At 36.9% G+C, this 22,820-nt stretch overlaps 1 protein-coding gene across 1 annotated transcript in view; it reads right to left on the reverse strand.

Annotated features, from left to right (window-relative positions):
• YEATS2 (YEATS domain containing 2) overlaps nucleotides 1-18,665 on the reverse strand; it is a 39,155-nt gene extending 20,490 nt beyond the window's left edge. The window contains exons 1-16 of the mRNA XM_026679994.2: nucleotides 18,528-18,665; nucleotides 17,337-17,432; nucleotides 16,804-16,917; nucleotides 16,055-16,152; nucleotides 15,869-15,976; nucleotides 14,271-14,510; nucleotides 13,240-13,355; nucleotides 12,061-12,222; nucleotides 11,548-11,659; nucleotides 9,050-9,094; nucleotides 6,694-6,871; nucleotides 6,125-6,358; nucleotides 5,001-5,159; nucleotides 3,658-3,761; nucleotides 2,363-2,470; nucleotides 716-889 (exon numbers count right to left, since the gene is read on the reverse strand). Of these exons, the coding sequence (XP_026535779.1) occupies nucleotides 716-889; nucleotides 2,363-2,470; nucleotides 3,658-3,761; nucleotides 5,001-5,159; nucleotides 6,125-6,358; nucleotides 6,694-6,871; nucleotides 9,050-9,094; nucleotides 11,548-11,659; nucleotides 12,061-12,222; nucleotides 13,240-13,355; nucleotides 14,271-14,510; nucleotides 15,869-15,976; nucleotides 16,055-16,152; nucleotides 16,804-16,903 (1,938 nt within the window). The 5' untranslated portion in view covers nucleotides 16,904-16,917; nucleotides 17,337-17,432; nucleotides 18,528-18,665. The remainder of the gene's footprint in view (nucleotides 1-715; nucleotides 890-2,362; nucleotides 2,471-3,657; nucleotides 3,762-5,000; nucleotides 5,160-6,124; nucleotides 6,359-6,693; nucleotides 6,872-9,049; nucleotides 9,095-11,547; nucleotides 11,660-12,060; nucleotides 12,223-13,239; nucleotides 13,356-14,270; nucleotides 14,511-15,868; nucleotides 15,977-16,054; nucleotides 16,153-16,803; nucleotides 16,918-17,336; nucleotides 17,433-18,527) is intronic.
• Between the last annotated feature and the right edge of the window lie 4,155 nt (nucleotides 18,666-22,820).

The following is a 22,820-nucleotide window of genomic DNA, read 5'->3' on the forward strand; positions in this document are numbered from 1 at the left end:
CCCCTGTAATTTTTCGTATTAGAATGAGCTTAATAAAAATGCTGTGAGATCAGAAGTAGCTTAAGTCAGCATGTGAGAGATAAAAGGGAAACCAGTAAGCACCTTTGGGAACTAAGCTCTGTAACTGCTGAAAAAGCCATCTCCTTTGCCATCATCAACTTGATCTTGCTGATATTCCAAGAAACATCAGTGGAAAATCTCAATTTCAGAAAGGTGAGCTTGTGAAAATATAGCCTTTAAGGTAACTGGCTTTCAAGTTATTTTGAAGATAAAAAGATGACAAGACTAGGGAACTATCCAGAAACTAGTGCATATTTCTCAAGACCAGTGTTAACATCTAGTTTCCTAAGATTGTGCAAGGCTAGAAAAAGATGCAGCTTCTCTAATGAAATTCTAACAACTATATGATACACATGAAAGCACATAAACAAGGAAAGGGGGAAACAGAAAATGTTACCCAAAGAAAAACAATTTGGAATTAAGGATAGGCCTAGTATATCAAACAGTTGAAGGCCATGATAATGAATTAAATACAATTATTTTTCCTCAAATTAATAATGTTATAATTTAAAGAACAAAATAGGTATTTGAAGGGCATTCCTATCTATTTAAGGCTTCCGGTATTACCTAGTTCAAAAGAACAAGAGCATGGAGTAAAACAATGGACTTACTACAAAACTGCTAGAGTGAAAAAGAAGAAAAAAAAATCCGGCACCTTTGATGAAGTGGATGCCTCTCCAGTGCTCACAATCTGTTTCTGGGGTGATAAAGCAATCACATGGCTCCCTTTCACAGTCATGTACTGTGGTAGTGAGGCCTGAGAGGCTGCTCCGGTTGCTGCCACTGGAGAATGTTGGGGCAATTCTCCAGGTTCTTGTTTTATTATCACCTTCAAATAAATCACAACGAAATTAAGATTTTGTGGAGCAGACCTTACCTTTCAAATGAAGGGTTATGGAGTTGGCTGATGCTCCCTACAATAATGCCCACAGAAAATTCTACAGATCTATATCCCACCAGCAAGAGAAACTGAGAGGCCCCCAAATGGAAGCAGCTTTGGATCCACTAGATCAGGGGAATCAAATTCACGGCCTACAAGCCGGATGTGTCATGCGTTGTCTACGCCTATGACCAGTTTAGCAGAGGGGAAAAGTCACAATATGTTGCGTCACGCCCCCATGGCACAGCAAGTTTGACACTCCTGCACTAGATCCTTGATCTCTTGATTTACTGTGAGATTTGAGGATCAGTTCATTTTCTATGCTGGCTTAGAAGTGATAAAACTAATCCCCTCTCCCAACCGGAACATGAAGGAATAATAGTCAGAAAAGGAGAAATCTGCTCAAATATTGATAGATGCACCCACTTTTTTATTTTGCTTATATTATTCAATTTCCCATTTAAAATTGCACTTTTTTCTTCTGTAAGATTGCCTGCCTGATTCAGCATGAATTCCGAATCAATACAACTGTGCCTTTAAAATCCATATTTAAGTTACAAAAGAATAAAAAATAAAACTACAACAAGCAACAATAAAAACACTACAAAGCAATTTTGAGAGGTTATAATAATTAATGTATTGGTTCAAAAAGATTCAAAGTATCCTTTTACAAAGAAATGAATGTCACACTGAAGCAATATAGCAATAAAACAAAAAAAATATCACTCAGAAAAGCTGGTAGAAAATATGAAATACCCCCCAAATTGGTAGAACACACACTAAAGTAAAGGTTTTTCCTGACAATTGGTCTATCGCGTAAAAGCATAAAAGAGTAAAAAAAAAAAAATTAAATTACTTTTACATTACAGAAGCTGTTATTCTAGGCTCATTTTAGGCATGAAAGCCAGCTGGGAGATTTGGGGCTAGTCCCTCTTTCACAGCCCAATCTACCTCAAAGGAGTGTTATTATGGAGAAAATGGAAGAAGGAAGGAGTATTAGATATGCTTTCCACTAAGATTATTGCTATAATAATGTTCTTATTATCTGGCTTTTGGAATACATTCACTGACCTAGTAAATGAATGTACCAGTGGTCTATACTAAATGTAGAATTTATTTCTACATTTAGAAATAAATGTAAATTCTTCAAAATAATATTCACTTATGCAGTTACGTTTGCAAAATGCTTCAGCCTATTTACCTGAAGATATCCTATGAGAGAGCAAAATGAGAAAGCAATGAAGGAAAACCCCCGCCATTGTCTGAGTAGAAAAGCACAGGAAATAATGTATGTTTGTATGTAATGCCAGAAACCTAAGAAACAAGTAACAACAAAGCCTATCAAGGAAAAAACTCAGAAAGCTCCACGGTAACTGTCTTTATGAAACAAAAATGCACCATGCGCAGTAAAGAGAATAATACCTTTGTAAATGTTCCGGGTGCTCCTGTCACAGATTTAGGGCTTTGTACCTTGGAGTGACTCCCAATTGGACAAAGAGGTGGCATGGCTGCGAATAGAGAGTCCTCTTGCTAGAATGAATACACACAGCACGTGGTTAAGCTAACTATGCAGCCATTTCTTCTTTTTAAGCATTGGATTTAGTTTCAAACAATAGACTTATCTATGATAAAAATAAAGAATCTAATTTTCTTTTACAGGAACAGGAAACAAGAGATTGCAGTAATTTTCCGATTGAGGGACATTCTTGGCTATTAAGCAGCCTTGCTTTGGTTAGGTTAGAAAAAAAAAACTTAAAAAGGAATTGTTGATGATATATAATTGACATGATTTGTTTATATTTAATTAATATTTTTATCTCCTGGAAAATGAAAATTACAATTTGAAAGGCACCAGGACTTTCCCGAAAATTTTATGGATATGTGGGTGACTTTTGGACTTCAAACTGTATGCTTTTGTAATAAGGAAATATAATGAACTGCATTAGTTTTAACTATTTTAATTTTTGATTAAATACAGATAATCCTTTTGTTTTCAGTTATGGTACAATGACCACTGTACAAAGATGATTTAGTTTCAATTGATTAATTGTTGGAAACCAATAATACAGATAGTCCTCAACATAGGACCACAGTTGAGCCCAATATTTCTGTTGCTAAGACAGTTGTGAAGTGACTTTTGCCCCATTTTATGACATTTCTTGCAACAGTTGTTAAATGAATCACTACAATTGTTAAGTTAGTAACATGGTTAAATGAATCTGGCTTCCCCATTGACTTTGCTTATCAGAAAGTCACCAAAGGTGATCACATAACCCTGTGACCGTCATAAATATATACCAGTTGCCAAGTCGCTGAATTTTGATCACATGACTGTGGGGATGCTGGGACAGTTGTGTGAAAAACAGTCATAAGACATTTTTTTCAGGGTTGTTGTAACTTTGAACACCCCCTAAATGAATGGTTGTAATGAACGGGCTGTAACAGAAGCCCAAAGTACTAGAAACAATCCATTATGTACAGATTTTGGGTGGGAGAACTCGTGGCACACTTTGACAAATTTAAGAAGAGCCAACATGATATAATAAGAGAGGATAGATACTATTTAACTAACATTCTGAATGAAAAACTTTACATGTACATGGTTGTAGGAGCATGCCCCCTGTTAAAAAGATGTAAGAAAGTAAAAGTGGAGTATGTTGCATCCAAATTTATAGAAAATTATTAAAAGAATAGAAAAGTTAGCAAAATGTCTGTACCTTTACTGTAGAAGATACAAAACTGCTCCCATGAATTTTTGAGACTGGAGAACTTGTCCCATGAGAAGACTGAGAAGCACTTGTAACTTTACTAGCAGGACTACCTAGATTTATGAAAAATATAGCAGACATTAGTATGTAATACACATTCTGCTATTCTGATACAAGATACATTCGTGTTAAAGAGGACTGCAGTACAGTTGCCGTAACTAAGTATCCTCTGGCAATGTTGGCACTATGGCTCCCAGAATTCTTCTAGCCATGCCAACTTGGAAATTCTGGAAATTGCAGAAAATCTAGCATGGCACCAGCTGGCTAGCATTACCAATAACATGAATGTAGTTTATTGGCCAAAAGTCATTTATTGCCCTCCATATGATACAGAGGAAAGACTCATTCATCAATCAACTTATTTAACTCAATACCGGAAAATTTGGGAGAAGACCATCAATTTCTTGCACATGTACACTGCTTTACTAGATGCAGCACTAGCGAAACTGCAGTGGCAGTCCAATCAGAACAAAGCAAAATGTAAGTGAGAGGAACAGGAAGCTCTCAATCACTTCCTCTTTAAAACTAGCATTAATCAACTGCTAGGTAAGTACAAATAGAAACACAAAGGAATGACCTTTACTGAAAAGAAGGGCATGAATTGACACTGTAGCAACATGAAAATAACCTATGATTAGCAAGGGAAGTTTTCAATCAATACATTGTATAACAACCAAAGCATGAACATTCAAACTTTCACATGATGCCAAAAGCACTGGCAGTGGCCACAGTTAAGGAGTAGTAGGAAGAGGAAAATGTTGGAAAGATTGTGAGGGGAGAACAGGCAGGTCAGTTGGGTATTTTATACTTTATATCAAGGCCAACAGGAACCCAATAGCTCACCCACCCACTTGAACTTTTTCTATTCTCCCATCCTCCCAAACCCAGGAACATTTCTTTCTGGATTGAAACATGGGTTTTTCCTGAAGGTACAGAAAACATAGTTTCAGTTCAGACTTAGACCATTTAAGTATATCCCTAAGAAACAAACAAAATATTTGCTTGATAACCATCAATTATTGATTTGAAATCCAGTTGATCAACAGGAACAGATGTGAATAAAGTTATCATGGAACTAATGATACAGTCATGTAAGTTTTTATGAAAAAGTACATAAGAAAACAAATTAAAAATAGATGTATAATTTTTCTTACACTACATTGAAAAAAGGAATGAAAGACATGCATCTTTGTTCAATGTGTTGGGAAAGAGATTCATTTGGTATTTTGCCTTCTAAACAAGATGACTGACATTAGGAAGAATAAATGGAAAATGAAACTATACTAACACACCTGCATTTGTGACTGATGCTCCAATTGGCTGGCCCGGCTTGTCCACAATAACATAAGGATTGCTAACTACGGGGGTCCCAGCTCCTTGTTTCATATGCACTGGAGTGGATGTTGGGGTACGAGGTAGTGGAGAAGGACTTGGGGTTGATATTGGAGAACCTAAAGAAACGCATTCCATTATATATGCGACACATATGCCTAAATTACAACACACATAAATAGCAAATATACAATTCAAATATAGAACTGATTCAATTATTAAAAGGATAAAAAATAGTCCTGAAAATCAAACTTTTAGCACATTGCTTCCTGAAATATGCTCCTCTAATGACAGGGAGATGTAGCATCTAAAAATGTCACGTTTTATTCATTACAACAGATATAGCAAACCCTGTGAGGCTTCTTCCAAGCTAAGCCTTTTTGTATTCTTTACACAAAGCTTATGGCTATTCATTATATCTTACCACTTTGTCCTTTACAATAAATAGGAATACTTTCCATTTGTGAGACCTGATTTTAGTAAAGTAAAAGTAAGCCTACCTCACAGATGGACAGTTTTGTGTGAGTCAGAGAGGGAGAGGAAGAGGGAGGGAAGGAGGAAGAGCAAGCAGCAAGAGAGGGCAGTGTCCACTAAGTAACACCACACACCAGAGTTTATTCCAGTGGCATATTTGCCACGGTTGCCCCTCCTCACCCCATCCCCCAAATAAATATAACATTTTCAATACGAAGTAAGCTGGCTTATTTTCATTAGATGTAAATGTAATAGGCCCAAGCAAAACAAATGAAAAAGGCACTTCAGAAAGTGCATCATCATGAATAAAGTGCATCTACTTGAAGAAGCCATATCCTCTAAAAGAATTAGTCCTGCCAGTATGAAGATTGTCCCTATTTGCCCATGCATGCATGAATAGTCTGGGACTCCAAGCAAAGCAAAAGCGGTGAATATGCACACATATCCTCAGAATCCTGAGGAAGAGAAGCTGTACAATCTTTCTAAAATAAAGAGTTATGCATGCAAACAGTTTGAAAGAGTAATGCATGCAAACATGCTTTTTAGAGCACCTACTTCAAATGTTTTCCACAGTCTTACCATGTTAAAATATGCCTCAAATTATCCATACCTGACACAATCTTGCAGCTCATGGTAATGGGCTGGAAAGACTTGCCTGGAGATTCAGCAGGGTTTGGGATCTGACCCTGAGGCACTATTTTGCAACTGGCTGCAATTGGCTGAAAAGCTGAGTTGCTGTGGGAGCCAAAAGCGACTTTCTGACTTGTGAGCTTAGTGGGAGTCCGCTCTAAAGATGATGGCAGGGCGTAAAAGGTTGTATGCCTTTCCGCTTCAGCACTGAGCCCTAGTGTGGAAATGTAAAGGGAGAAGACAAGAAAGGTGCAAGGTTTTCTTGATAAATATATCAATTTAAACAAAAATATGCAGGGCAAAAAAGCTTCATTCTGCTGAAAACCTCTTGAAATTGATTCATTTATTTAAAAAAAAAAAAAACCCGAAGAACTTTCCTACTTAGAAGGACAGGATTTGAATTTCTATAATGTCTTTGCCATTGAAACTACTTATAATTAGGGACAAATTTTTCCTGAGAGAAAAAAAATATCCAATCAAACTGAGATTCCCAGTTGTGTTCAACGATGTATGAATACAATCCCGATTCAGACAGAACGACATCTTTACCTTTTTCAAGAGAAACCTCTGTGATGGATTCATGCACTTGTTTTATTGGTGAAGATGCTTTCATAGGTGCTGGCATATTCAATGGCAAATGCAATGAGTTGGGAGCATCAGAAAGATCAGAATCCGACGACTGGTATTCTTCTTTAAGGGAATGCCGATGCAACTCAACATCCACAACCTTTTCAAAAGAGAAGGAAAACTACTGTTGGGCAACTGACAATTTTATTATAGTTTTTTAGTCAATTATATTCAAAGAACTTCATAACAACTTGATATTAAAATATACATGATGCTGGGCCCTCTGCATTCAAAATGCCTGGAGAATTGTGACTTACTGCTGAACTCTGGTGTGAACCTGTAATAGTATGTGGGAATAAACCTTGGGAGACAGGTGGAAGACCCATAGACTAGACCAGGGGTCCCCAACCACCGGTCCGTTCCCGGTCCGCGGAACAAGTCTTACCGGGCCGCTGGTTGCTGGGCGCCGCCATCTTTTTTTGATGAAAAAGTGCTTCCGGTGAGCTTTTCCGGGTAGAAAGCTCACCGGAAGCACTTTTTCATCAAAGATGGCGGCGCCAGCGCTTCCGGTGAGCTTTCTACCCGGAAAAGCCCACCGGAAGCGCTGGCGCCGCCATCTTTTTGAGGTCACCGAAGCACTTTTTCATCAAAAAGATGGCGGCGCCCAGCTGATGCGGCGCGCGCCAGCTGATGCCGGGCGCAGCATAAAAAAGGTTGGGGATCACTGGACTAGACTATTGTCATGCAAAACTCCACAGAAGCAGAGAGGGCATGGGATGTGTTCAGGGGTGGGATTCAAATTTTGTAACAACAGGTTCTGTGGATGTGACTAGGTGGGTGTGGCCATGTGACTGGGTGGACGTGGCTTCTTCTTCTTCTTTTTTTTTTTTGGCAGCACTCCCCCTTCCCCCGTTTTTTTGGCTTTCTGGGCCTCAGGGAAGCCTCCTGGGGGGGCGCGTTTTTGTTCCCAGGAAGCTTCCCTGGGGCTCAGGAAGGAAAAAAACTGAGCGGGGGCATGCAGCAACCCCCTATACTCTGTTTTGGGGCCTCCTGCGCCTCAGGGGAGCCTCCTGGAGGGGTTGTTTTTGCTCCCAGAAGGCTTCTCTGGGGCTCAGGAAGGAAAAAAAACTGAGCATGAGAGGGCATGCAGCAACCTCATGTGCTCTGTTTTGGGGCCTCCTGAGCCTCAGGGGAGCCTCTTGGTGAGGCGCTTTTGCTCCCAGAAGGCTTCCCTGGGGCCCAGGAAGGCAAAAAATGGAGGGGGTATGGGGTGTGTGCTGCTGCTGCGCCCCCTCCATTTTTTGCCTTCCTGGGCCTCAGGGAAGCCTCCTGGGCGAAGCAGTAAGCAAGCGAGGGGAATCCTGGCACAGCTGATCATAGGAACAGCTGATGGTCGGAAGGGAAAAAAATACCTTAAGGAGTGACTGAGCGGGGAAGAACGCAGTCAGTGAAGTCAGGCATGCATGCAATGTTGTGCATGGGTGACAAGGACTACTGGGCAGGGAAGGAAGGGGCGGGTGGAGAGGGGCGGGGCCAGACAGGAGCACGATTTGCTGGTTCTCTGAACTGCACAGAATCGTAACAAGCGGTTCTATAGAACCAGTCCAAACTGGTAGAATCCAACCCTGGAAGGGTTTCAGAAGGGACTTCCCTAATTTTCCAGACAGCAAAAGGAGGGAAGGAATTCTTTCAAACTTGCAAGATTCTGTTAATGTAATCTTATAATAAAGATGTAGCTACCTTTCATTGTTGTGCTTCTTGTCTGGACTACCTCAAAAGGCTAACAGAACCAGACAATGCAGTATGTGTAAAACAACATGGAGAAACCACACATTCTCTCAGATTTTCAGGTTTGTTTCTCAGACAAAGATCTGGGTGGTGTGTCTTATATTTTCCACCCGCAGGAAAAAATCCACCATGATTCTGCAATATTAGTTCAGGTTACAAAGGTTCCATTTGTTGAAGCTTCTAGATTAGGGATAGACAGCATGTGGCCCTCCAGATGTTGCAACTTTGAAGAATTGTCACCATTGGTTATGCTGGCCAATATAATGGATTTGTTGTTCAATGACACATAGTGGCCATATATTGCTCACCCAGATTACAAAACTTTGTAGTCAAGCAAAATGTATATACTTGATCAATGTAGGGTTCCGTTCATATTTGTTTTTGACCTATCCAAGCTTCTGTCGCTAATAATACACAAATTAAATAGACTTTGTACTTTGGCATTATGAAAGATACTTATTGTGGATATTTTTAAATAAACCCAAGAAAGTCTCTCATTTTTCCTACCACCATTTTTAAAAATTTAAGCAAAGTATAAACAAAGCCCTACCGTTTCAGCCCCTAGTGTCTGTAAACCAGTGTATGTTCTATCCAACTGTAAGAAACAGAAAATAAGTTTTTAAAAAACAGATCCTGTTTTTGACAAGAATTATCTGTTAAACCATTTCAATACATACAAACCTTGATGCTTCTTCCCCAAATTCAAATATTAAAAAAGCTGTATTGCTTTAACTATTTTTAAACAATCATTTATTTTTAAACAATCATTTAATAAAAAATCAGCACATTAAAATTTTTTTGCATCCCAATACCAAATATTCTATCTCTTAATTTCTCAATCAGTGAGGGACCTGGACTCTCCTCAGCATTTTAGTATTCCTCAAACGTTGGTTAGTTTGAATCCACTTTGAATTTATGTATTTGTTCTTTCCAAGTATTTTATATTTGTTCTATTTTCACTGGATATGCAAAGAAAAAAGAAAGAAAGAAAGACTTGAGTCAATGTCTTTCAAGACAATGGAATCTTATAATGCAGTATAAAAGATGAATTCAAACCACATGAAATGAAGCATTAAAAGAAACTGTAATGAATCAGGGTCACAATGAGAGACAGCTAAGGGGGAAAGGCTCCATAGCAGCCCATGGAGCTGCTCAGCATCTCCATTATGTGCCTCTGATTTGCAGGTGATACAACACCAGGAATAGCTCCAATTCACTACAGGAAGGCAGGATTAATATGCACCATGGATTCGCCATAATTTCAAGATGTGGGAAGCAAGAGAGATGGTGACATTTAGTAAATAGCTTAATGGATGGCAATAAATTTTAAATTTCCAAAGAAGGCAAAAGAAATGCAAAATAGTTTTTAACCAAGGACATTTTCTCCCCCAAAAGGCTCCCCAAAGGGAAAATAGTATTATGTAAAGGTAAAATATTTAACTGCAAAATTACAAGGAAACTATGTAGGTGTTTTAAAATCTTCCATACATGGATTACTTTTTTTCAATAGTAAAGTAATGAATATTTATTAATGGCCTAATTCTTGTTCATTTGCCCTAACATTGGGTTGATATTTAGCCATTTAAAAATTTTGCATGCTGCTTTATTAAAAGCCTTCATATAACTTTAACAATATTTAAGCAGCTTACAGTCAAATCTAAAACTCAAAATAAAACAACAGTGTTAAAACAGAAAATACAAAGCATACTCATTAGTGGATAGGAGATGAAAACTACTTGTCTCGAGGCTGGGATAGCAAAATATGGCTTCAACAGGTGCCAAAGCAAAGTTCTTATACAACCATGTCAGACCTGGAGGTACATAGGGAATAGGTCTCCTGCTCAAACATCATCTAGCGACTAGATCTACTTCCAAATAACAACAAATACATGAATTCAAAGTGGATTAAAACTACCCAGCATTTGAGGAATACTAAAATACTGAGGACAGTCCAGGTCACTCACTGATTGAGAAATTAAGAGACAGAATATTTGGTATCGGGAGGCTAATTCTAGTCCGTCTAGCAGCTGATACACTGCAGTTGCTTTAATTCTTTTGTAATGGCTTCAAAGCTTTTCTACAATAGACCTACTTATCTGACTTTCTATAAATTTGGAAATTTATTCTTAAAAGGGTTATCTTAGCAGCTGAAGGAAGCCTGAAAAACAGTAGCCAGCTCCTGAGTGTTAGGGAGGAGAAAATTCCAAAGAGTAAATACCACCATTGAGAGAACCTATCCTCAAATGATTGCAAGATGACAGTCTATAATTTGTGACAGTCACAAAAGGATCTTCCTGGAAGATTTCCTTTTTATCTGGGGAGGAGGGAAACTCTTGAATCTGACAGAAACAATTCTTGGTTATGCATTGATTTATGCACTGACAATCATTATGGGTACAGATGTTTTAAAAACCTGAATATTTTAAAATTTATGTATTTTCCCAGTATTTCTGCTTGAAATTCCAAGCAATCTCCTTTTTTAAAGCTTATTCAGTTAAAAAATAATGTCATTTAAATAATTTTGGGTGTCCCATAGATGATATCTGGTGTTATTTTTTAAATTATTAAGTAATGCGTTGCTGACTTCTACACTTACGTCTTAGCAAAAAAAAAAAACACCTTACATTTAACATTATTTGAAGCTCCATATGTGCACACATATAGTTCACATATGACCATATGCAATTTATTATGGTTCTTTATTTCAGAAAGGAGTCCTTTAGAATTATTTATTTTCTTGGTTCTGCTCTTGAATTTTCCTTTGTAAAACAAAGTTATAAACAAAATTTCTTTTACCCTTATAGACCTCTTTTACATTTGCCCATTTTTAGGTTTGCCCTTTATTTTTTCCAAGAACATACAGTTGGTATACTGGGAAAAAAACCCAAAATCATATTAAATTTCAGACATCTTTCATACACATTATTTATGTTCATTTTACCTTATAAAACCCCAAACCAGATTGACTATTTCCTTGAGAAAAAGGTTGAGAAAAAAAAAGGTGCGGAACAAAACTAGGCATTGTATCATGGAACACTACAGTATTACCTTGAGATGGTGTATAATGTCAATCCTTTTGTTTCGGCTATCCTTAAAGTGAATCTGAACCCGCACTGGAAACTCTCCCCAGCCCCGCCTCGTCAGATGGAAAGGAGGTTCTCTATAAATATAGACATTGGAGGATTTAGTTATTTCTTCTAACAAATATATAAAAAAACAAAAATGAAAAAAAAAATCAAGAAATGTCTGAGTCTTGAAACAGGGAAAATGAAAATGTCATGCCAATTTAAAATAACTAAATACATGAAATGAAATCCTTCTATCTAGGAAATGCTATATCTGACAAGCCAGAAGAACTGACAGAACAGTGTTCCGAGTTACTTAGCCTGCTTGGGGAATGCTTGTACCACTGATAGTTTTGGGTCCAAGGAGTACCATTAAGTGGTGCATTTTTTACTTCAAGGAGCAATTCTATACAGATACAAGAGATGAGGAAGTTGCAGAAAAAATAGGGATCATTTGAAATCAAATCATTCAGGTGATTTCAATGAAATCTGTTACCTGACTTCAACAAGGTCATTAGGTTTATAGCTGGGATGAAGGAAAAACCAGACTTTCTTAACAAAATGATCAATGCTTGGCTCTCGTCGGGAACCTCTTACATAGACCATCCATTTATGAGTGGATTGGTCATTTTCTTCTCTCTTATCAGGAGGAATGTATCTGGAAGACAGAAAAAAAAATCCACCAAAATTAGTTCTACTCCATCACTAATTAAACAATCCTAAATACTGGAATTTAGGGCTGTTACGGTTCTCTTTGTGACAGAGAAGAATGTCTCTTCAGGAAAATTCTTCATTGACAAAATGTTTGGACATTCCTGAAAAGAAAGCTGAGGAGATGCTTGCTTTTACACTGGAAAATGCCCTCCTTTTCCCTTCACCTATAGGAAAAAATAAAAACTGTTGGCTTTTTTCTACTGGAAGAGAAAATAAAGAATGACATCAGAAAGTAAAAGGAGAGAGATTATACTGTCCTTTTTAGGTGACTAACAAACAGATATATAAAAAAAGACTTCCTCCACCAGCCTTTCTTTCTGAGTCCAGGGAAGTGCTGGTTAGAGCTAGCAATTATGGCTTCAAGCAGCAGTCAATTCTCTGATACAGGGTGGAGAGGGAAATATGCCTAGTGCAACTCTAAGCACCATTATTTATCTATACTGTCCCGCTGAGTGTTCTTGCCAGGTGTGTCACATGAAGGTATGGTGAGGCACTCCAGCCAGTTACTTGACTTATGCCTTCTGAAATGTTCACCAGGAAATGTCAGAATGGAGTATATACTTGGGCTGGAGGAGGAATTAAGAATAGCAGTTTAGCTTCACAGAGCACTTCCAATCAACATTATCGAAACCAGTAGCTGCCTTCTACCTTCAGAACTACTATGAAGAAAGAATGATATGGGGTAGTCTTGCCCTGAAACAACAGGGTTGTCTAATAATAATGGTTAAGATATTATTGGAACAGAATGGAAATACGTTTGTTTACTGATTCCATATTAACACTGATAACTGATAACACGTTATCAAGTTGGATAATGAAAAGTCTGCAAGCAAACCAAGGACACCAAGGACTTTACTAATTCCATAGTTTGATAATCCCTCTTCTACTTTCAATCCATATTTTGAATGGATAGGAAAAGAGAAACAAAAAAAAAAAAACCACAAAAATTTTGAATACTTACTTGGAAACATTGCCAACAACTATTGTTTTCTTCACATATAACCGTGAATGCTCTTCATTTGAAAAACCAGCCTTTCTTAGCTCTGCTTCATAATTTCTTGAAACACCAGAAATGTCCTAAAGATGGAATGTTTAGAAATCTATATAAGGATGTTCAGGGAGAATTTTTTTGATGGAGGTTGCAAGCATTTAAAAAAAAATATGTGCAAACCTTTCTTCTGCTTAATTATACCTAGCTTTACACAATCGCTAAATGTAAAAAATGGCATCCAGTTCTTACGAAATCATCAGATTTGGTTTTGAGCATGTTACAATGTAAATAGATATTTAAATACATGTATAATTTATTTACATGTATACAGTTGACATGTTCCTGTTACTCTTATCTAAAACAAAAAAGATTCTTTGAAAATTCCTTATACTGTATGACAAAGCAATGATGCAATTTGTAAGATCTTTCACTGGGTTTATACTAAACTTGGTGAGTGTTAACTGTATATGCTATCAAAAGAATATAAGAGAGAACTCCAGGCTACTTCTGGGAGTGTTTAATCTAATAATCAAATTCCCAATTGTGTTGGGAAATGAAAACTGCCTTCCACTCTTCTAAGGAAAATTGACCATGTTCACAGTTTAAAATCCTAATCTCTTTCTGCTTATATTTTAAAAACTGCACAAACACTGTTATTCAGGTGACATAAACTGGAAGCCAAAACTATGAACGCTTCAGAAGTATCCTTTAACCTAATACTTTTATATTACTAGAAATCCCATAATTCCTTTTGACCATATTAGTTGGAAATTATGGAAATTAACATCCTGAATATTGAGAGGGCACCAGATAGGGGAAGGCTCACATACATGTGATTACGCCAACAGGAGATACTGATAGGTAGAAAATGGTTTGTTCTTTACAGTGGTATTTGTAGAGTTTCCCATAAGGATTCCTTTTGCCATGCTATTACAAAAGAACTTTTGTTTCTGAAAATTATTTAAAAAAAATTATTTAAAAAAAATTTGTTGTCATATCACCTGTCCAGCATTCTTGCGCAGAGTCAAGTCAAGTTTGCTTGGCACTCTCTCTTCCACATCCAAATTACCATTGTCTTTTCCCAACATATATTCCATGTGCTGAGATGATTCACTCTCTGAATGATTGACTGACAGGGTTTCTGAGCTCTGATTAGCAGGAGAAGATGATCGGGATGGAGATTCTAAAAATTTCTTGATGGTTGGATGGTTAAAAACCATAGAATCACAAGTCTTCATTCCCTGAAATAGAACAGTGTTTGTTTGTTTGTTTAGTATAAATGAAGAGAGCAGATGTCAGACTTGCAGATTTTTTTAAAAAACTAACCTCCTATATTCAGCCACCTGCAACCTGGTACATAAAACACGTCTATGGATCTTATGGAGAATTCCATTACTGATTACACCTAAAGGCAGGCAAACTCAAAGAAGCAGGCCTATTTATTAAAAACCTGGAAGTTAACATTGTTGCTGATTTATTGCAAATCCCTCAGATCCTGGAGATATTTTCAGCCCAGTTCTATTTTAAAGACAGCTACAATCAGAATCTCTGTAGCTTTTCCTAGTAAATGCTTCTTGATCCTCTTAAAAAAGAGACAGCAGGCAGGAAACCAAGGATAAAGAGCATGGAACATGGAATTACTGAGCTAGGGGCTGAATAGCAAAAAAAACCACAACCCACATCAGATGGCAATACTACAACACCATCAGATCTGCTGTTATAAGTAGCTCATTCATATAATTTTTGGAGGTTGACACAGAACACTAAAACTTGTTTAACAAGGTGTTCACAGGAAAGGTAGCTATCTAGCTTACTCTCTACTCTAAAATTTCAGTTGAGAAATAATGCCTGTTGGAAATCTGCTCTAAATCAGAAGCAGATTTATCTAGTTTCAGAGAAGTCTGTTTCTGTTTATTAATTTATAATAAACTGAAATTTTTTGAGAAGAGAAAGACAAGAAAAAAACTTTTAATTTTCAATTCTTGGCCATTTTTTTAGAGTTGCTTTGTTCGTGATATAAACGTCTTCCATGGTAGTCTCTTTAATTGTTTTTCTAATGTTTTTAATCTTATAGTTTGGTGTTTTATTATTTAAAAAAATGTCTCAAACTAAAAACAGGCTATTGTTTTTTTAAAAAATTCAAGTTTTCTCCTACTGAAGTGTACTTCTGTTTCTTTAATGGAATCTTTCAAGTAGTTATAGTAATATATGACCAACAACCTTCCATACCATAACATCCAGTGTGCTTAGCCAGCATAAAGTTTAAAAATATCTGGAGGGACACCTAAAATGCATTGATGGTTTAGGACTAGTACTTCTTTCCAACAATTTCTTTGCAATTTGTATTTTTAAATAGATGGATGTTAACATTTGGAACAGGAGTTCCAGGACACTTCAGTTCATTGACCCCTTCATGAAGCTTCAGGTTGTTAATAGACTCTCAAGCATTATATGAATATTATTTAAGGAATACTACTTTAAGCAATGGCTCTAAAAATAACAACATCAATGGATTATCCCATCAAACCATGGGGGTCAACACTTACCACTTTGGGAAATCCTGATATAGATTAAGGCAAGGTAACTTGCCAATACTCACATGTGCACTACTTATCTCCCCAACTTTAAAGAGTCCAGCAGAAGCATAGTAGTTCGCTACAATGCAGGCTCGTAGTTTATCCATCATTCTTCTTGCTTCGATCAGCCGCTGTCAAAATAAATATCCATTTAAGAAATGGCTGCACAAATTCCTGCTTCTGTTTATTAATTTATAATAAACATATACCTGATCGATCACTTGAATCTCATGTTCTTTATTTTTCATTTCTATAGAAAACTGTTCTTTAATAATTGCCTCAATCTTCTGTACTGCAGCATCTCGAGCTATGTAAATTAAGATTTACATACAATTAAGATTTTTATGTTCAAGATATTTAAGACTGTTCGCAACATTTCTGGAAAAATGTTCCACATATAAGCTAAAAGTGTTTGTGATGTCAGATTGACCAGGTTAGGTTCAAAGAAAACCGCAACATCAGATTATACACAAATAATATAAAGATAATGCATCTATTTCAAGGAATCACTGTAACTTGTAACTTACACTATAACACTAATTTTTTTTAATCTAAATAGTGCTCAAAGAAAATTTAGAAGCAGCAGGACTTGATTGTCACTCATAACAGGAATAATTAAGACCTACATAAACACAAAATGCTGGAGTCTCACTAAATTATGAATTGTAATAAGCCATAAAAATGACTTATAAATCACTATTGTTGGATTCCCAAGTTATATTATGCTTCGTATAATATATGTATTAGCCAAAGTTTTAGTAATAAATAAGGTCTCAACATTATACTTAGATCAATTCCCATATTATTTTAAATGCTAAAAGATCAACATCGTACAAAAACATAATAAAACATGTCTATACAGTTGTGAAAGAAAAACATGGAAAAATTGAGATTTAAGATTTATTTTAATTTGGTTTTTAATTACGTAGTGTTCTTCATTTTTTAAAGAAATTTTTACCAGATTGTTCTGATGCTTTATGATGTTTGTTTGTAGGCGCAACTGAGATCTCTTCATAGTCTGGGTCCATCTCCTCTACAGTTCTCTTGATACCTGACATTTTTGTCTTCTTCACTAGAGAAACAATCCAAATACATAGCATTTGTAAGTTCTGAGTTCTAAGCTACATTACAGAATTAGCCAGTTCTTATTGAGAACAAAAGACCAGCATGTCTGAACAAGAGGTAAAGAATTCTAAAATAAATCAATATTTTTAAAGATTTCTATATGCTATGGTCACTGAAAAGTTATATGGATCTAGACTCGTTTTTTTAAAAAATGGGGGGAAAAAGAAAATGACACTAAATGACATTTTAGGTTGTAACAATACTTGCATGTTTATGAAAACCGCAACTTGTTTTAATTCTACAACTAACCTTTATTTTCCTCTTTCTTTTCTACTGAAAAGTAAATGTATATGCAGTGTGTAGACGTATCACATAGACCCAGTATACCATTATAAATGAACAAAAATCTTCCCAAAATATTTTTACCTTAGACATATAAATCAAAATCTGATTTTCTTTTAATGGTCTGCACTTTGGCCGAAGGCTTTTTAGATTCCTCCCAAAGCTGTTTTTCAGTTAGTCCTGTCAAATAAAAATGGTTTTAATTGGTGAAAACAGATTTTACTTTCTTCTCAGTCTTTCAGCATGTTTTATTGCACAACTGTTATCCACTCAAGTTTTGAACACTTAGTTTATAATTTAACATTTAAAAATATTAAAATTTTATAATCACAGAGATTAGACAATAATAATTTAACTTTTATCACCAATAGTTTTCATAGCTGAATACCGAAACATTATCCTTATACATTATTGCAAAACAGTTTTATTCAGATATGTTATCATGGAACATCAAAGACTAATAGACGTAAGCATCAATAGAGTATCAAAAACTGCACTTATTTGTTACTGAATAGAACTCCTTAATGACAATTAGGTACCACCTTGTAAGGATCGTCAAAACAAACATTACTGAAGGAAAACAGATATCAAGACAGAATACAGCCTATATTTTATATATTTTTGTAATTAGCATGCCTATAAATATTCAAAACTGTGCCAGATAGTGTCTGGGGTTAAGCCCCATCCAAAATCATAGTTTTAATATGAGTTGCATTTAAAAACAAGTACCCAGACAGGACTCCTATCCAGGTACAGTATGTCAAATAGTACATGCAGAGCTGTTCTTGTAACAGCACAACCCAGTGCAATCAAGTTATGCTTAACCCAGTTAAAATGAATGGAAACAGGTAGACATAACTCTACAATGGCATGGGCTACCCATGTGTTTAACAGGAAGTCCTACTAAACTCAATGTGAACTTTCAAGGAACGTAGTTAGTCTGCAAGGTTGCACATTTAAAGTATGCTCCAAACAAGAGTTCACGAAAACTCAGCGTTTCTCCTTCCAAGTAAACATCATTAGGATCTGAGTGCATGATGGGCGTAAAGGGGGTACTTCAGTTTTCCAGCCCTGGAGCCCAGCGAAGTTAGACACTGAGCAAACTTAGCCGGCTCTTTCAGAGGTAGTTGCCTCCGGCTTCTTGCAAGAGCCCCCAGCCTTTTGCCAGAGTCAAGCCCGAGCCGGAGGGGGCGCTCGCCAAACTCACGCACCGCCTTGCCCCTTCTCAACTCGGAAGGCATAAAGCGGGGCTCCGGCTGCAACTGCACAACTCACCGGCTTGCTTAAAAACAAAACAAAACCGGAAGGCCGCCGCTGGCAGTCCCTCAGCATTAACCAACTCAACGCTTAGCGAGGCCACCACCTGCAGCGCGCAGCCGCCATCAGCTCCGTCCTCTCTCAGGGCGACCGAGGGGCGCGGTTGCGCAGGCGGAGAGCGGAGAAGGGGCGGGCATTGGGAGAAGCCGATCCCTGCAGGAGGCGGCCGCGGCAGTGATGGTGGTGGCCCGGCCGGTGTGTTCTTGGCAAAGCCCGAGAGCGGCTCTTCACCTTCACTTCTGCATCCGCTTTAACTTAAAGGACTTGGACTAGGGGACAAGAAAACTGATGTGTGCCCCTTTTAGTTTTTCTTCTTTCGGGCGTTGGTATTTTGTTTAAGTGGCTTTTTTAGAATCCCCCAAAGTTTGTATGACTAGGCTTCTTTATAGTACCTTTTTTGCTGGCCCTCTTACTATTATTGTGATTATTAACCGTACTCATTGTTAGCTGCGTGGAATGCTGTACGCAGCTATTAAAGTGGTAACATATGATGAGCAGGGACTTTTCTGCTCTCCCAAGTTTTTAGCATGCCAGAAACAAAATCTGAAGCTTTCCAGCAACAGATACATAGGAATGAGATGAAGACGGCAACCCACAATTTACAAACCTTGTACATTGTATTGTTGCCTTGTCCTTGGTTGGCCATCGTTCTCATAAGATACGTCATTTAAAATTTCCAGGGACCATTTTTCTCAATTCTGAATGAACTATGGCAAGGAACATTTGAAAATAATAGGAAAGTGTTGGGAAACTGCCACCCAGGGCTCATGCTGGTCTTCAGTTGTGCAACGACAAAAAAACCTAGGGCTTACACCCCACCTCTTCCATGGGGTCTTTTCTATTATCCCAAGAGAGGTCTGGGGAGATTCTTGTATGATAGGCAGAATACAATAAAATAGTTATCTTGAACTCGACACATGCTGGTTTGGTTGCTTGTGCCTGACAGAAATACACTCTACATCAGTAAATTCCTCCATAATTCTACTGATGTTCTGAGTTGCAGTTGAGGTAACTGCAAGCAAAGAAATGCAAATGAAATACATCAATTGGTGTAAGTTAATATAAAGAATAATAAAACATATGCTGTTTATATTCTAATCATTTTTGCCAATAGTTCTAAAAATATAAGCCAAAGTAGAAATGTGTAACATTTTTAAAAATTTAGTTGTCAAAATACTCTAACTGAAACTCTGTTTTCAGACCATTAACTTTTCCACGCACTGTTTTTTTAATTTTTAAAATTTAACTACGCTAATGCACTTGAAACTATGTACATAACTTAAGATTTCATAGTTTTGGGTAATGAAATGTTTGCAAGAAAACAAGCAATATCAGAGAGCACCAAGGACCCCCTAATTTCATAGCTGTAATCTCTACATAGCTGCATGGTGGTTATTAAAGAGTTTTTATACAATTTATGAATATATTTGACTAGAGAATATAATTGCATTGTTACAGTACAGTACTTCACAACTTTCTTCTGCACAATACTTAATTCGGTTAAGTTTAAACACGAAACATACTATACTAAGTGAAAAATACTTCGATGGGATAAATTAATATAGTCCAATAACAATTTGTAGATTTTTTTAATATGGCATCAAAGCTAAATGTTTATATTGAATGGCATGGACAAATGTTGAAGATAAGTCATTGGAGATGTTGGAGGTTAATTTGTTTGCTTATCAGCTGGTTGGCATTGGGCATGTTGGGCCAAAACTGTGAGAACTCAGATTTAAGAAGACCGCTTTATAGCAGTGGGACTAATGGTATCCTCTATATCGACTGATCGTAGCTATTTGGGGCCAGCTATTTCTGACAGCCAACATCTAGGAAATTCCAGCAGTTACTTGAGGTTGTGATGATTTTTGACATCTTGAGTTTAAGATAGCAATAGCACTTAGGCTTATATATTGCATCATAATGCTTTACAGCATTCTCTAAGTGGTTTACAAAGTCAGCATGTTGCCCCAACAATCTAGGTCGTCATTTTATTGACTTCGGAAGGATGGAAGTCTGAGTCAGCCTGGCTGTGGGCAGAGTTAGATTGCAATTCTGCGTTCTACTGTAATTCCACCATGGCTCAGTGGAAATGGAAATGGTAATGAAAGAAGGAACAGGTCAGTGGCTGGGTGACTGTCCTTTTTCTTGGTTCACCCTTTTCTTTGTCCTACACAATGGATTTGGGATTAAAATAGTCCAGTTTGCTGCTGCTACTGTTGTCATATTTATGGTTTATGGTGATGCTGGTGTTACATCCTTCCTGTGTAAAGACTTGAGATAGAAAAGGACTAACAGTCTTGATATGAGAAGATTTTAGGAAGGCCTGTGAATGGGGGATAGAGCTGGTTGCTTTTTGCTAGCCTATTTGTGTTTGACAAGATGGTGAGACATCTCATGTGTCATGTACTTCTTAGATTCACGGGAATGTGCTGAATAGAGAGCATTTCTTCTAGTCAACTGTTTAATCAGGATATGCATTGAATTTAAATATTAAATGTATTAAGTAATACAGTATTTTGAATTTTAGCATAGAACAATATATTCCTAATATGGAAGATTATACAAGTCTATTTACAGAATTTAAATGGAAATCCAGCATTCATTATTACAAATCTGCTACTTATGAATAACATCGCTATTTGGCCCTGTCGGAAATTGAAAGCTACATTAAAATAACTTTTATCTTCCAAACTAATATAATATTCAGGCAATGATACTGATGCTATGGAAATTGTATTTTTCCCAATAGAATTAAGATCTTCTAAACATTAGGAACATAAATGTTTCCCTCTACAAGAACTGAGAAACTGTAGAAATGAACATTTAATAAAATTTCATAGGTAAAATTTGATTAAATGGAAACAAAGAAGAAATATGAAATGGTTATATGAATATCTCTGGAATAAATATGATTTATTGTAGATTGGGGGAAATACCATGTGGATCCTGAATATATTAATTCTATTTTTTTGTTCATTATACATTGGCTTTGAGAAAGTTAATAAAGGTAATAATGTAAAATAAAATAGGTGCTAAGCTGGAAATAGAAATAATAGGGGATAAAGAGTGGAAAATATATGGGGATGAAATGCTTTTGATATTGGATTAATCAATTGAAAATATGAAGTGAACTTATTCAAAGATGAGTGGAATAATGATTTGATATGAAATTAGATAAAGTTGGAAATGTAATTATGAGTATGTATGAATGTTGTTACCTGGAATCATGTTGCTCACTTGAAGAGATGTGTAAAATAAAAAATAAAAAACTTTTATTAAAAAAAACTGAGAAACTTGACCATTGTTGCTTATATGGTAGCATGCTCTTTTAAAAAAATACTTTAAATCTAGACAAAATAGCTGTCCTGCTCAGGGATGGGATTCAAATTTTTTAACAACCGGTTCTGTGGGCATGGCTTAGTTGGTGGGCATGGCTTGGTGATCATGTGACTGGGTGGATGTGGCTTGGTCATGTTATTGGCTGGGCGTGGCCAACTCAATTTCACTCACATCGAGGCATGCATCTCCTCGCCTGGCCTCTCATGACTGTGGGGATGCTGCAACAGTCGTAAGTGTGAAAAATGGTCATAAGTCACTTTTTTCAGTGCCATTGTAACTTTGAATGGTCACTCCACACAAGCAAAGTACCAGCAAAGGAGGGGAAAAAAACTCCAGAGTAGTTCCTGAGACAGGAAGTCTAGTCCTGCCAAGAATGTAATAAGGGTTAACGGAGAGGCAGTTTCTGTAAGCAACACCAGAATGTTTCCTTCCTGCCTTCCTTACAGGATTAGAACAGTAATTTCTTCTAACAACCGGTTCTCCGAACTGCTTAGAATGTTAACAACCGGTTCTAGTGAATAGGTAGGTGCGAACTGGTAGAATCCCACCCCTAGTCCTGATTACTAGGATTGAAGTACTGTATATCCTTTTGGAGATAAGAGTTGTACTGCTCCTGAAATCTCAAGTTCTTTCAGTCTTAGCTGTTTTTTGATATTCTGGTGGCAGTAGTGCCAAGGAATAGCTTTCTGCAGTAACTGAAACGATTCTTTCTTTCTGAAACAATTTCTGCCATGTGCTTTTTTTTAGAAGTGAAAAATGTGTTGGCTGAAATACTGAGTACTGCAGCTACTGGAAACATATGTTTATGTTGTAAATCCTGCACTTGCTACTAATGATTTTCTGAATATATTTTGAAGTACAAGTACATGTACTCTTAGTGGTTAAATCCTAAATATTTGAAAGACCATT

The sequence above is a fragment of the Notechis scutatus genome, chromosome 4 (genome assembly GCF_049901735.1).
Source record: "Notechis scutatus isolate UNSWTSFEM ecotype Mainland chromosome 4, rNotScu1.2, whole genome shotgun sequence".
In the NCBI taxonomy this organism is placed as follows: domain Eukaryota; kingdom Metazoa; phylum Chordata; class Lepidosauria; order Squamata; family Elapidae; genus Notechis; species Notechis scutatus.